Genomic DNA, 16,019 nt, shown 5'->3' with positions numbered 1-16,019 from the left:
GGTAAGATACATCCGCGATGACCCCTGAAGGAAAAGCGTTTTTCCTCTCCAAATTCAAAGTCATTTCCTCTAGGCTCCAGGACGTCCGGGGCATGTCCGGACTCACACGGCCAAAAATGAGGCACCTAGAGCGGGTAAAATACCTCTGCATGACCCCTGGAGGAAAAGCGTTTTGCCTCCAGGCTCTGGGGGGCACGTCCGGACTCTCACGGCCGAAAATGAGGCACCGAGAGCGTGTAAAATACCTCCCAATGACCCCTGGAGGAAAAGCGTTTTGCCTCCAGGCTCTGGGGGGCCCGTCTGGACTCACACGGCCGAAAATGAGGCACCTAGAGCGGGTAAAATACCTCTGCATGACCCCTGGAGGAAAAGCGTTTTGCCTCCAGGCTCTGGGGGGCACGTCCGGACTCACACGGCCGAAAATGAGGCACCGAGATCGGGTGAAATACCTCAGCATGACCCCTGGAGGAAAAGCGTTTTGCCTCCAGGCTCTGGGAGGCACGTCTAGACTCACACGGCTAAAAATGAGGCACCTAGAGCAGGTAAAATACCTCTGCATGACCCCTGGAGGAAAAGCGTTTTGCCTCCAGGCTCTGGGGGGCACGTCTAGACTCACACGGCTGAAAATGAGGCACCTAGAGCAGGTAAAATACCTCTGCATGACCCCTGGAGGAAAAGCGTTTTGCCTCCAGGCTCTGGGGGGCACGTCTGGACTCTCACGGCCGAAAATGAGGCACCAAGAGCGGGTAAAATACCTCTGCGATGACCCCTGGAGGAAAAGCGTTTTTTCCCTCTCCAAATTCAAAGTCATATCCTCTAGGCTCCAGGACGTCCGGGGCATGTCCGGACTCACACGGCCAAAAATGAGACACCAAGAGCGGGTAAAATACCTCTGCATGACCCCTGGAGGAAAAGCGTTTTGCCTCCAGGCTCTGGGGGCCACGTCCGGACTCACACGGCCGAAATTGAGGCACAAGAGCTGATAAGATACATTCGCGATGACCCCTGAAGGAAAAGCGTTTTTCCTCTCCAAATTCAAAGTCATTTCCTCTAGGCTCCCGGACATCCGGGGCATGTCCGGACTCACACGGCCAAAAATGAGGCACCGAGAGCGGGTAAAATACCTCTGCATGACCCCTGGAGGAAAAGCGTTTTGCCTCCAGGCTCTGGGGGGCACGTCTGGACTCACACGGCCGAAAATGAGGCACCTAGAGCGGGTAAAATACCTCTGCATGACCCCTGGAGGAAAAGCGTTTTGCCTCCAGGCTCTGGGGGGCACGTCTGGACTCACACTGCCGAAAATGAGGCACCTAGAGCGGGTAAAATACCTCTGCATGACCCCTGGAGGAAAAGCGTTTTGCCTCCAGGCTCTGGAAGGCACGTCTGGACTCACATGGCCGAATATGAGGCACCAAGAGCGGGTAAGATACATCCGCGATGACCCCTGAAGGAAAAGCGTTTTTCCTCTCCAAATTCAAAGTCATTTCCTCTAGGCTCCAGGACGTCCGGGGCATGTCCGGACTCACACGGCCAAAAATGAGGCACCTAGAGCGGGTAAAATACCTCTGCATGACCCCTGGAGGAAAAGCGTTTTGCCTCCAGGCTCTGGGGGGCACGTCCGGACTCTCACGGCCGAAAATGAGGCACCGAGAGCGTGTAAAATACCTCCCAATGACCCCTGGAGGAAAAGCGTTTTGCCTCCAGGCTCTGGGGGGCCCGTCTGGACTCACACGGCCGAAAATGAGGCACCTAGAGCGGGTAAAATACCTCTGCATGACCCCTGGAGGAAAAGCGTTTTGCCTCCAGGCTCTGGGGGGCACGTCCGGACTCACACGGCCGAAAATGAGGCACCGAGATCGGGTGAAATACCTCTGCATGACCCCTGGAGGAAAAGCGTTTTGCCTCCAGGCTCTGGGAGGCACGTCTAGACTCACACGGCTAAAAATGAGGCACCTAGAGCAGGTAAAATACCTCTGCATGACCCCTGGAGGAAAAGCGTTTTGCCTCCAGGCTCTGGGGGGCACGTCTAGACTCACACGGCTGAAAATGAGGCACCTAGAGCAGGTAAAATACCTCTGCATGACCCCTGGAGGAAAAGCGTTTTGCCTCCAGGCTCTGGGGGGCACGTCTGGACTCACACGGCCGAAAATGAGGCACCAAGAGCGGGTAAAATACCTCTGCGATGACCCCTGGAGGAAAAGCGTTTTTTCCCTCTCCAAATTCAAAGTCATATCCTCTAGGCTCCAGGACGTCCGGGGCATGTCCGGACTCACACGGCCAAAAATGAGACACCAAGAGCGGGTAAAATACCTCTGCATGACCCCTGGAGGAAAAGCGTTTTGCCTCCAGGCTCTGGGGGCCACGTCAGGACTCACACGGCCGAAATTGAGGCACAAGAGCTGATAAGATACATTCGCGATGACCCCTGAAGGAAAAGCGTTTTTCCTCTCCAAATTCAAAGTCATTTCCTCTAGGCTCCAGGACATCCGGGGCATGTCCGGACTCACACGGCCAAAAATGAGGCACCGAGAGCGGGTAAAATACCTCTGCATGACCCCTGGAGGAAAAGCGTTTTGCCTCCAGGCTCTGGGGGGCACGTCTGGACTCACACGGCCGAAAATGAGGCACCTAGAGCGGGTAAAATACCTCTGCATGACCCCTGGAGGAAAAGCGTTTTGCCTCCAGGCTCTGGGGGGCACGTCTAGACTCACACGGCTGAAAATGAGGCACCTAGAGCAGGTAAAATACCTCTGCATGACCCCTGGAGGAAAAGCGTTTTGCCTCCAGGCTCTGGGGGGCACGTCTGGACTCTCACGGCCGAAAATGAGGCACCAAGAGCGGGTAAAATACCTCTGCGATGACCCCTGGAGGAAAAGCGTTTTTTCCCTCTCCAAATTCAAAGTCATATCCTCTAGGCTCCAGGACGTCCGGGGCATGTCCGGACTCACACGGCCAAAAATGAGACACCAAGAGCGGGTAAAATACCTCTGCATGACCCCTGGAGGAAAAGCGTTTTGCCTCCAGGCTCTGGGGGGCACGTCTGGACTCTCACGGCCGAAAATGAGGCACCAAGAGCGTGTAAAATACCTCTGCGATGACCCCTGGAGGAAAAGCGTTTTGCCTCCAGGCTCTGGGGGGCACGTCTGGACTCTCACGGCCGAAAATGAGGCACCAAGAGCGGGTAAAATACCTCTGCATGACCCGTGGAGGAAAAGCGTTTTGCCTCCAGGCTCTGGGAGGCACGTCTGGACTCACACGGCCGAAAATGAGGCACCTAGAGCGGGTAAAATACCTCTGCATGACCCCTGGAGGAAAAGCGTTTTGCCTCCAGGCTCTGGGGGGCACGTCCGGACTCTCACGGCCAAAAATGAGGCACCAAGAGCGGGTAAAATACCTCTGCGATGACCCCTGGAGGAAAAGCGTTTTGCCTCCAGGCTCTGGGGGGCACGTCTGGACTCACAGGGCCGAAAATGAGGCACCTAGAGCGGGTAAAATACCTCTGCATGACCCGTGGAGGAAAAGCGTTTTGCCTCCAGGCTCTGGGGGGCACGTCTGGACTCTCACGGCCGAAAATGAGGCACCGAGAGCGGGTAAAATACCTCTGCATGACCCCTGGAGGAAAAGCGTTTTGCCTCTCCAAATTCAAAGTCTTTTCCTCTAGGCTCCAGGGGCCACGTCTGGACTCAAGCGGCCGGGAATGAGGTCAACCTATTGTTCAGTATGTTCAGGTTGAATATGTTCATGTTCAGTCTTGTGCAGACATCATTTTGGAAAATATAGAAGACTTTGTAGAACTACTTTTTTCCCCTCAGGAATCGTTAGGAGAATTGATAAGGAATTGGATTGATAAGCAGAATCCACAATGACATTGACATTGATAAAATCTTATCAATTCAAACCCCTAATTGGAATACATGAAAACAGCACTGGTGCACAGACATGCTATTTGCGCTGTAGTGCAGTTTGTGGTGCATTTAACCCTTTGTTTGTGCTTTCTGAATAAGGCCTTGTTTTTGTCTCATTTGCACAGTTTAGTGGCTGCAAAAGCTGCACAGTCCTTTCATGAATCAGGTCCTAAGTACTAAGAATAGTTCAATCAGTATCTTCATCCTCACCTTCACCGACTTCATCTTGCTCCCCAACATCCGCTCGATTTCATCCGAGTAATCCTTCACCAAGTCGTCTCCGTTCAGCTCCACGATTTTAACGATCGGCTCCACATCCTTCAGTTTCTGAGAGGAGACAGAAAACATTTCAAGTTGTTATCTTTAAAGTTCACAATGAAGAGGTTTCATCAATCCCAGGAGAAGAAAGCTTTCCAGTCACAGTAGCTGTCAGCGGCTGAGAAGGGAGTTACATCTTGGACAGGTCGCCACTCCATCACCATGTAAATAAACCATTCAATCTTTGTTTACAGATCTACATCAACATGGATATCTGCATGAAGAGCGAGAACATCAGTTCCTGGTCCAGGTTCAGACCGCTGAAGGAAGCCAGAGTGAAGCTGCTCTGCGGGACTCGGGTGAGACGGTGAAACCGACCTGACTGTTGGCAGATTGGTTTGTTTTGGGTGGATGTTTCAGTTTCGGGGAATGGCTCTGGGATTAAAGTTAGTCCCTGTGATTTGGTTCTGTTTCTGTTTCGAGGTAATGGGGTCACTTTCTCTGGATCAAGAATCAGGAGCTGGATGAGCCGGCTGAGGTCGAGGAGGGACGGCCCAGTGCGGTCATTTACTCTGATTCAATCGATTAAGTCTTTCTCTAATTCCACTTAGACCAAGCAACCCACTTACTGATGAGCCACACATTTGGAGCCATGTCTTCAGAGTCACTCAGGAGGTTTTCACAGCTTCAGGAATCTTGTGTTTGTTGAGGAACAGTCGTGTTTTAAGATTATAATACCGACGGTAACTCAAGGTCTGACTCTCTACTGGACTCAGGGTTAGTTTCTGAGGAGATGTTTTGAAGCTTTAAGAACTTTGATGTGACTTTTTGTAATTATTAAGAGTTGTACATGGTTTAGGTGAATCCTTGAGTCTGATTGGCTGCAGGGTTCAGGGTCTAAACTAATGCAATAGACTCTAAGGTGCCCAAATGAGAAACCAGAGCTGAATAAGTAGTAATCCTGATCATGATTTTAGCTTCCTGTTGTGAAATGAACAAAATTGGCGTCTATATTGACGATATTGAATGCATGCTCCACCCATAGCAAACTAGTGGTCACCAAATCAAGTGCTCCTAAACTAAAATGAACACATTCCATCAATGTGCTTATATTTTGGTGAACAGTGAACTGAACTGACTGGCGTTCGGCATGACTTATGAGTCTAGTAATCCAGATGTAGTGAGCGTACCTGTGAAGCAGCGGTTGTGAACATTTGAAGGAGTTTTATGAACGAATCAGGACAGACCCCAGCCTTCAGACAAATATTCAGCTGACAGGTTGTAGAGTTAGATGTGTTTTGGTGCTATCTTAAAAAATACGGCAGATCTAATTTCTTTTCTGTCTTCCCTTGTTTAAGTTCTCAGCCCTGGTAGTCTCAGCAAACAACTGTTACTGGTTACTCTGGTTCTGCTCAAGGGTTCTACCTGTTAGACGGACAATTTTTTTTAGCCAGTTTTGCCAAGTGTTTGCTAACAGTAGATTCATGTCAGGTCTTTTAAAATCCATTGATGGGTTCAATCATGACCTATCGAACCAGTTGGGGCAGATTGCAATCCACAAATGAGTCTGGTTTTACTCATGGGGTTCTGCCTGTTGGAAGGGTAATTTGTTGTTGCTGGTGCCATGCTTGTAAACTACATTTTAAACCGTATAGCAGATCTAATTTCTTTTCTGTCTTCCCTTATTTAAGTTCTCAGCCCTGGTAGTCTCAGCAGATGGCTGTTCATCAATGACTCTGGTTCTACCCAAGGTTTCTGCCTGTTAGACTGACATTTTTTGACACTGTTGCCATGGTAGATTTGTGTTTGGTCTCTTTAAATAACCACAACAACAGGTCCAGACCAACTCTTTGTAGTTAAGTATCCCCAGACCCATTCTGAGACTTATCTAACCAGTTAAAGCAGATGATAATCCACCAACAAGTCCGGTTCTGCTTGAGTTTTCTGCCTATTGAGTAAACTTTTTCTCGCCACTGCTGCCAAATGCTTGTGCTGGATTCATGTGGGATCCCTCTAAATTCACTCAGACCTCAACGGGCTGGTCTGGTTTTAGAGAGGTGCAGCTTTTTAAGAATGAGGAGTAGTTTACTTTAGTGTTCCTTTTCCCTCAGCTCTTCTATTTAAGGAGATGCTCCTCGTGTATTTGGGCGTTAAAGTCTGATCCTTTATCCAAATATTCAGCTCACAGATCGTAGAGTTAGATGTGTTTCTGCAGGTTTTCTTGTCTTTAACTCTAAATACCTGTCTCAGACTCTACAGTAGAACACAGTAACTCATGTGGTTTAGTAATATCAGTGAGTACAGGAAGCTCTATTGAAAAAGATGAAGGTCGAGCATCTGAAGTGCCGATCAGCAGCTTTTGTCATCGTCGTCTTGTTTTAGATTACGTCCAAAAGGACGCTCGTTCTATTCTTTAACATGTTTCTGACCGACATGTCAAAGTGTTCTCTATCTGGAGGACTACCTGTAATCAAATCAAACCACAGCTAAGTCAGGCCGAGATAAGAAGGCTGAAGAGTTAACAGTCACCCCGTCAGCTGTTCAAACTCCCTGACAGAGAGCTGTCCTGGTCGTCCGGTCGGACACACGTCGTGGTTTTGTGTTTGACAGCAGACGGCTTTTAATAAATCTAAACCGGACAGATAAATGGATGAATGTCTAAAATCAGAAAAGCCTCAAATCCTGACGCCGTTTAAGAGGGCTGGGTCCTCAATCTGGGCATTACCATGATCCCTGCGTGTGTGTGTGTGTGTGTGTGTGTGTGTGTGTGTGCCTAGTAAACATATTACAGGAAAGACTAGAGCTCTCACACACAGACTCACGCTCTGTTGTAAATGTATCTCAAAAGATGACCGTTAGAGCTGAAGTCCTTCTGATGATTTAGGAAGTTTGAAGCATTTAAAGCAAAAACAAAAATGAGTCACCCAAAAATATGCACCAAAATATCACTCTTTATGCTGACGATGTTCTCTTTTACCCCTGGAGGAACTTTACCCCTGAACTACATGCGTTTGGACCAGTGGACCCAGGGTCTAAATTTAGTTCAGGGGTAGATAATCTCCCCCCTAAAAAGCCCCTACTTTTCAAAGGTTCCAGGACTTTCAGGGGGCGGGGCCTGCAATGCTTAACGTGTCTGATTGGTAGATTAACCTCAGTGTTTTTATTCCTCCCTCCGTCCACAATAACATCACACACATCTGTGATTCTCTTGATTTCTCTTTCTTTCATTAGTTTTTATTTGTTCTATCTTTTTTGTATGTGTGTGTACTTTTCAAAAGAAGAAGCTGGGATTCTTTGAGTCAACTTTTTTGCCAAATTTTGTTTTCATTTTTTTTTTGCCAACTTTTTTCAAAAAGAAATTTTTTTTCTTCAAAATTTAAAATTTTCAAAAAAAAAAAATCCAAAATTTTTTTTGGTCACTTTTCTTTTTTTTCAAATTTTCTTCTGTCAAAATTTTTTTTTCGATTTTTTTTTGTCAAAAATTTTTTTTTGTCAATTTTTTTTGTCAATTTTTTCCAAAAACCATTCACAGTCATTGTTTTTTCCATCTGTGATTCTCTTGATTTCTCTTTCTTTCATTAGTTTTTATTTGTTCTATCTTTTTTGTATGTGTGTGTACTTTTCAAAAGAAGAAGCTGTGATTCTCTTGATTTAGCAGCTTGTAACAGTAGTCTTCTCTCAGCCCACCGTGAATGCGTCTCTCCTCCCGGTGTTCTGGTTTTAAAAGTGACCCTGTAAACTGGAGCCCTTCAGCTGAACGTGTCAGTGTTTGTGGAGTTTACACAGCTGTTGAAACACAGAGGGAGTTCCTGGGAATGCAAACTAGTTTAGTTTTTATTAAGATTTCAAAATATCCTCATCAGATATTTAATGATCGTCTAAAGACGTTTATGAGGGATGCATCCGGCTGAGAGTCTCCAGTTAACAGGGTAGCCGTTTAAACCAAAACACCGGACGATCTCTGCGATCACGGCTTTTTGAGTTCAAAAGGATTTTAAAGCCGTGTTGAAACGTCTTTGCTACTCGCGCTTATCTCCTCTCACGTGTTGATTCAGTGAATCCATCTGTGATGAAATATAGCACCATCTAAAACAGGCTCCGGGTCAACTTTTTTGTCAATTTTTTTTTGTCATTTTTTTTTTTTCAAATTTTTTTTTTTCAATTTTTTATTCAAAATGTCTTTAAAAAAAAAAAAAAAAAAAATTTAATCTTTTTTTTTCAAAATGTCTTTTTTTTTAATTTTTTTCTTTTCAATTTTTTTTTTCAAATTTTTTTTTTCAAAAATGTCTCAAATTTTTTTTTTTCAATTTTTTCCAAAAACCATTCACAGTCATTTTTTTTCCATCTGTGATGAAATATAGCACCATCTAAAACAGCGCCAGCTGAGTCTCTTCATGCTAACAGGCTAACTGTTGTGTTGCTCATAATGATACCTGCCTGTCCGTCTGCTTCTATGGTGTCATCTGTGATGAATGGCATTCCTCTTTGTGTTACTGCCCTCTACTGGTCTGGTAGTGTAGTGCATTTACTTTTCTTTTTCCTCCATACGTCACTGGCCTGATTTACACAATCTACCCAGGACTTCAGCCCGCGGTTGAAACACAGACAACAATGGGGGACCAGGAACCTTTTAGTTCCAGGTAAAATAGTTCTGGGGGCTAAAAGACCATTTTATCTATTTCTGTTATTCCCTGTCTCTCTGTTCTTTAGTGAAGTTCTTTTGGCTGCATGCTCAAATGTGTGAAAGGTGGTTTATAAATATAAAGTTGAGTTTACCTTCTGCAGCAGAAGAGAGCCGGAGTATTTGGTGCTGATCTCTCGTAGCTGAACCGACATCACAGACGCCCACTGCTGCACCCTGAAACACAGACGCACACAAACACAATGAATCACTGCAGATAACAAAAATGTTGTGCTCTGGTAACCTGACTTCCACCAGGGCCAATCCGAGTGCAGACACATTCAGACAAACAAAGAAGAAGATGGATGCAAACAAACATAAAGAATCACTGAGGTGTTGAAAAGGTGAGTTCTGAACGTACAGCAACACCCGGCTTCTAAAAGAGACCCTGCCTCTAATTGGGACAGGCTTCTATTAGAAGATTTACGGTCATTTCTGCCTCCTCAAAAACATGTGGCCCCCTCCCCCAACCAACCACATCATATGTTAGATTCAGGCTCAGCTCTGTTCCAGGATTACCCCGTATGTTTCAGGTCATACTTTGACTCTATTTGAGTTTCAGAATGAATCCAGCATGAACTTGATTTGCTGTAACTGCAGATATCGGTGTTTGTGCGATACTTTGAATTCGTCAGTGTGTCGTTGTTATGGCGATGTGCTGAGGCTGTAAAATTATAAACAGAAAGGCTGTTAAATATGACAGTGATGAAGAGATTTAGATAATCTGTTCCTGATGTGGGTCACAGCAGAGAGCCGCAGGTGTCTGCTCAGCTCAAATTACAACCCAAACACACAAACACACAAACACACGAACACACAAACACACAAACACACAAACACACAGACTGATGTGCACCGAGGATGTCATTTTCTCAATAACTCCCCCCTTCAGGTCGAGGTAGATAGCTTGTCACCAATGAGTCTGGTTGTGCTCGAGGTCTCTGCCTGTTAAAAGGACTTCTTCCTTGCTGCTGGTGCCGGCTCACAAAGAGTATGGCCCATGTCTCGTCTGTTCTGTTGCAGCTGTATCCAAGTTTTACATCTCTTCAAGGCAGATGGCTGAACACCAATGAGTCTGGATCTGCTCGAGGTCTCTGCCTGTTTGAAGGAAATTGTTTAGCCTCGTTTGCCAAGTGTTTGCTCACAGAAGATTATTGTCCAGTCTTTTAAAATCCATCCATTCATTCATTGACCTATCAAACAAGTTGAGGCAGATGGCAATCCATACATGAGTCTGGTTTTACTCAAGGTTTCTGCCTGTTGATAAAAACATTTTTATTGCTACTGGTGCCAGCTCACGTGCACATTATTTATTATAAACAGTATGGCCCATCATTTATTTCCTGGCCGTCTCAGCAGACAGCTGTTACCAGTTACTCTGGTTCTGCTCAGGGGTTCTGCCTGTTAGAAGGTATGTTTTTTGCCACTTTTGCCAAGTGTTTGCTGACTGTTCATTCATTGACCAATCGAACCAGTTGAGGCAGATGGCAATTCACAAATTAGTCTGGTTTTACTCAAGGTTTCTGCCTACTGAAAGGATTTTTTGGTGTTGGTACCAAGCTTGTAAACTATCTAAAAAAATATGCTAGATCTAATTTATTTTCTGTCGCCCCTTATCCAAGTTCTCAGCCCTGGTAGTCCCAGCAGACAACTTATACCAGTTACTCTGGTTCTGCTCAAGGATTCTGCCTGTTAGAAGGAAGATTTTTGCCAGTTTTGCCAAATGTTTGCAGATAGTACTTCCATGTCAGGTCTTTTAAAATCCATCCATCCATTCATTGACCAATCGAACCAGTTGAGGCAGATGGCAATCCACCAATTAGTCTGGTTGTATTCAAGTTTTCTGCCTGTTGAAAGGATTTTTTGGTGCTAGTACCAAGCTTGTAAACTATCTTTAAAAAATACAGCGGATCTAATTTATTTTCTGTCGCCCCTTATCCAAGTTCTCAGCCCTGGTAGTCCCAGCAGACACCTGTTACTGGATACTCTGGTTCTGCTCAAGGGTTCTGCCTGTTAGAGTTAAGTTGTCTTTGCCACTTTTGTCAAGTGTTTGCTGATAGTACATTCATGTCAGGTCTTTTAAAAATCCATCCATCCATCCATTCATAGACATACCGAACCAGTTGAAGCAAATGGCAATTCACAAATGAGTCTGGTTGTACTCAAGGTTTCTGCCTACTGACAGGATTTTTTGGTGTTGGTACCAAGCTTGTAAACTATCTAAAAAAATTATGCTAGATCTAATTTATTTTCTTTCTCCCCTTATCCATGTTCTCAGCCCTGGTAGTCCCAGCAGACAACTTATACCAGTTACTCTGGTTCTGCTCAAGGATTCTGCCTGTTAGAAGGAAGATTTTTTTCCCCACTTTTGCCAAGTGTTTGCTGACGGTAGAGTCACGTCACATCTTTTAAAATCCATCCATCCATTCATTGATAGACCTATCGATCCAGTTGTGGCAAATGGCAATTCACAAATTAGTCTGGTTGTTCTCAAGTTTTCTGCCTACTGAAAGGATTTTTTAGTGATAGTAAAAGCTTGTAAACTATCTAAAAAAATAAACCAGATCTGAGTTCTTTCCTGTCTTCCCTTCTCCATGCTCTCAGCCCTGGTAGTCTCAGCAAACAACTTATACCGGTTACTCTGGTTCTGCTCAAGGATTCTGCCTGTTAGATTGAAGATTTTTGCCAGTTTTGCCAAATGTTTGCAGACAGTACTTCCATGTCAGGTCTTTCAAAATCCATCCATCCATTCATAGACCTATCGATCCAGTTGAGGCAAATGGCAATCCACAAATAAGTCTGGTTTTACTCAAGTATTCTTCCTGTTGAAAGGATAATTTGTTGCTGCTGGTACCAAGCTTGTAAACTATATTTTAAACAGTATGGCAAGTCTAATTTATTTTCTGTCTCCCCTTATTTAAGTTCTCAGCCCTGGTAGTCTCAGCAGATGGCTGTTCATCAATGACTCTGGTTCTACCCAAGGTTTCTGCTTATTCAAAGGACAATTTTTGCCACTGTTACCATGGTAGATTCATGTTTGGTGTCTTTCAATAACCAAAATAGCAGGTCCAGTATCATCAGACCCATTCATAGACTTATCTAACCACTTAAAGCAACAGGTAATCCACCAACGAGTCTGGTGCTGCTCAAGTTTTCTGCCTATTGAGTAAAGTTGTTCTTGCATTGCAGCCAAATGCTTGCACTGGATTCATGTGGGATCCCTCTAAATGATGTAACACCAAGTACGACCTATAACTGCTCGTCTTCACTCAAGTCATTTATTGATTGATTTCTGAAACTGTTCTTCTGTCAGTCCCTCAAACTGCGGCTCACGCTGGAACAACAATCCTTCTTAAATCCTTGCGTGTGGCCGTCGGTTCCCCACAGATTTACTTTTAAGTCCTCCATCTCTGCTCAGGCTCTTAACAAAGGAGCTCAACAGCACAGAGAGAAGCTTTACACATCATATCTCACTCACACAGAAACACAGAAACACAGAAACACACTCAGATCATACGTCACTGCATGTCACATCTCAGGCTGACTCCAACTTCTCTAAACCGTCTGTGAGCAGGCACGCAGGTATCTCTCTCCCTTCTGAGTTTTACGCTAGATATGAATCATCTTTTAACAACTTCACACCTGTTTTGTTTTCCATCTGTCACCAGAGTCCCACTAAAAAAGCCCAAATTTAATCCTCAATCAAGATCACCTCCAAATCTAATCAGCCGGTCCTCCGTGATGAGGCTAATCTGTCGACTAAATCTGTCGATAACCTGAACACAAAGATAGAAAACACGGCCTCCATCGTCTAAATCTGTGAGTTACAACCAGCAGAAAGAAGGTCGAACAGTCAGCGGGCGAGAGAGAGAGACGTAGAGTTATGCAATAAACTGACTCCGAGAGGTCAGAGGAGCCGGCGTGGACGTGAAAAGGAATCTGAGCAAGTGGTGAAGTCTTGTGTCTGGAGGATTTTCTTCATCAGATCAGAGAATTTCAACAGCAGTTACTTAAAGATGAAAAGAAGGATCTCAATGCCTCAAATATCACAAAGATTCCACCTGCTTGTCTTTGTCAGGCGACAGGTATCCAGGAGTCCCTGAGCTCCCTTGTCCCGTAGGTTCCTCTGAGCTGCCGTAGACCTCCTCCTGCAACAGCTTCTACTACTCGTCTCATCACTATCATCTCTCTCTCTCTCTCTCTCTCTTCATCTCCCTCTATCCCTCTCTCCAACACGGTCTCAGCAGATGTGTGTCTAACATGAGTCTGGTCCTGCTGGAGGTTTCTGCCTGTTAAAGGAAGTTTGTCCTCTCTGCTGTAACTTGCTAAATACTGTGAGGTGTAATGCTCATGGTGGATTAAGGTGGGGTCAGACTGAGTCTGATCTGGTCTTGGTGTTGGGTCTCTGTTCATAATTTGGCATAGAGTGGTCTAGACCTGCTCTGTTTGTAAAAGAGTCTGGGGATAACATTTGTTGTGATTTGGCGCTGTACTAATAAAGATTGATTGATTGATTGATTGATTGATTGATTGATGGACAGAGCTTACTACTTGGAGAAAATTGGCAAGAGCATTTCATCAAGGTTAAAAAAAAAGAACATCTGCTCGACACATTTTGAGAAAGTCTTCACTTAAGGGTCGCTCTTTAACCACCGTAGACCGTCCTCTGTGTTCTATTATTAGCAAAGACCCAACATCAAGACCGGATCAGATCCAGTCCCATCTTCCAGACAGGACTCAGTCTGATCTCATCTTAATCCACCATGAGCAGAGCACTTTGCAGCATTTAGCAAGTTACAGTGGCAAGGACAAACTTCCTTTAACAGGCAGAAACCTCCAGCAGGACCAGAACTGTAGGATTTAAGTCAGAACTGGTTTTCTTTCTTTTTTTGGTACCCAGGTTACATTGCGGTCTCTGTTTAGGGCCTGTGTGGATGTGAATGTGGGTCAGAGTAGAAGGTGACCGGGCTAACAGGGCGTGGTTGTTGGCTGAAGGCCAGGCGAGCTGTCAGTCACACAGATGGTGATGGAGGAGGGAGAGTAAGTCCTCTGTGCAGCTGCAGAGAGATACAGATGCACCGCAGACTCTGTAGTGGAAGTCACTGCATTAAACACAGACATGACTCTGTAGTGGAAGTCACTGCATTAAGAACAGACATGACTCTGTAGTGGAAGTCACTGTATTAAACACAGACATGACTCTGTAGTGGAAGTCACTGCATTAAACACAGACATGACTCTGTAGTGGAAGTCACTGTATTAAACACAGACATGACTCTGTAGTGGAAGTCACTGTATTAAACACAGACATGACTCTGTAGTGGAAGTCACTGCATTAAACAAAGACATGACTCTGTAGTGGAAGTCACTGTATTAAACACAGACATGACTCTGTAGTGGAAGTCACTGCATTAAACACAGACATGACTCTGTAATGGAAGTCACTGCATTAAACACAGACATGACTCTGTAGTGGAAGTCACTGCATTACAAACAGACATGACTCTGTAGTGGAAGTCACTGCATTAAATACAGACATGACTCTGTAGTGGAAGTCACTGCATTAAACACAGACATGACTCTGTAGTGTAGTCACTGCATTAAAAACAGACATGACTCTGTAGTGTAGTCACTGCATTAAAAACAGACATGACTCTGTAGTGGAAGTCACTGCATTAAACACAGACATGACCCTGTAGTGGAAGTCACTGCATTAAACACAGACATGACTCTGTAGTGGAAGTCACTGCATTAAACACAGACATGACTCTGTAGTGGAAGTCACTGCATTAAAAACAGACATGACCCTGTAGTGGAAGTCACTGCATCCAAAAATGCAGGTTCAAACTGAACCATGCTAAGGGGAAACCATATATAAACCTGATCCAGAACCACAGAGACTTCTCTGGACCTGAGCCCGTTTAAGATGGACTGAGGGGAAGTTGAAAACTGTCCTGTGGTCTGATGAAATCCTGGACTCTGTGTCCTCCACTCTAAAGAGGAGAGGGACCACCCGGCTTGTTATCAGCTCACAGGTCAAAGCCAGCGTCCCTGATGGTATGTGGATCATCAGAGTCCAGGGCATTGGTAGCTTCCACATCTGTGAAGGCTCCATTAATGCTGAACAATATATACAGGTTTAGGAGCAACACATGCTGCCATCCAGACCATGAGGTCTTCAAGAAGACCTTACAGATTTCAACAAGACCACATTCAGCATGGCTCTGTAGTAGAAGAGTCTGTGGGTCTCAGGATGTAAAGTGGGTTAAACTTGCTGAGGTTGAAGGGTTAAACTGGAGTTATGTCGGCACATGGAATAATGTGTCAGCTGATCCCTCAGGACCGCCTGAAATCTGTGCTCTCCTGTTTCTATTTACGACTCAGGCTGAGCAGACACAAATGTACTCCCTCAGGACCGTGAAGGCACAGTGCATGCTGGGAGGTCTGACACTCACACATTCACACATCAGAGCATCTCCTAAACTACAGCTCGGCCAGGAGAGGTCCAAGGAAGGAGACCTCTGTGTGTCTTTGATTAAAAGAACGCCATCCACCTTAGCCCACTTCACACGGCATGAGGTGACACCTGCACATTAAGGGGGTTAAATCAGTTCACCAGCTCATGTGGTAAGTGTTCCTCGCAGCAGGTGGAGCAGAGATACTTACGTCTCCGGTGGGATCTTCATCTGAGCTTGAGCTGTAATCCACAAGAGGAGAAATCCCAGAATCCCAAAGAGGGTCCGCACTCCCGGGGTCCTGCACCCAAACATTTCCCAAAGTGTAAAATCTCAGAGGCCGTCAAAGGAACGGGGGTCAGCTCTGACAGTTTGAGAGGATCATAAAGAGTTTGTGGGGAAAGGTTTCCTCATGTTGGCTTAGGACAGCCGAGGCTACCAGGCAGAGCGGTGAGATCCTGAGTGATCCTCTTCAGGTCCTGGTAAACCCGTCCTGCTGCAGGCATCTTCTCTCCACCTCTGGGTTTTTTTTTAGCTCCTCATCCTCTTTAAGGAAACTTCCAGAAGGTTTAAAGTCGTGCAAACAAACTCATGAAGAAGAGAGAGAAGGTTTGGTGCAAGAAAGAAAGAAAGAGGACGACTTCAAGATGAAAATGTGACAGAGAGAAGTTCTCCAGGTTCTTCAAGGTTCTTCCAGGTGTTCCCAAGTTCTTGCAGGTT

General features: G+C 45.4%; 1 protein-coding gene across 1 annotated transcript in view; it reads right to left on the bottom strand.

Moving 5' to 3' along the window:
• cacna2d4b (calcium channel, voltage-dependent, alpha 2/delta subunit 4b) overlaps positions 1 to 16,019 on the bottom strand; it is a 117,472-nt gene that overhangs the window by 71,418 nt on the left and 30,035 nt on the right. Inside the window, exons 2-3 of the mRNA XM_034685194.1 lie at positions 8,940 to 9,055; positions 4,116 to 4,232 (exon numbers count right to left, since the gene is read on the bottom strand). Coding sequence (XP_034541085.1) covers positions 4,116 to 4,232; positions 8,940 to 9,055 — 233 coding nt within the window. The remainder of the gene's footprint in view (positions 1 to 4,115; positions 4,233 to 8,939; positions 9,056 to 16,019) is intronic.

Source organism: Notolabrus celidotus, chromosome 6 (assembly GCF_009762535.1).
Source record: "Notolabrus celidotus isolate fNotCel1 chromosome 6, fNotCel1.pri, whole genome shotgun sequence".
NCBI classification, from domain to species: Eukaryota; Metazoa; Chordata; class Actinopteri; order Labriformes; family Labridae; genus Notolabrus; species Notolabrus celidotus.
Note: the sequence above shows the minus strand (reverse complement) of the source record. Positions and strands in the feature narration are given on the sequence as shown.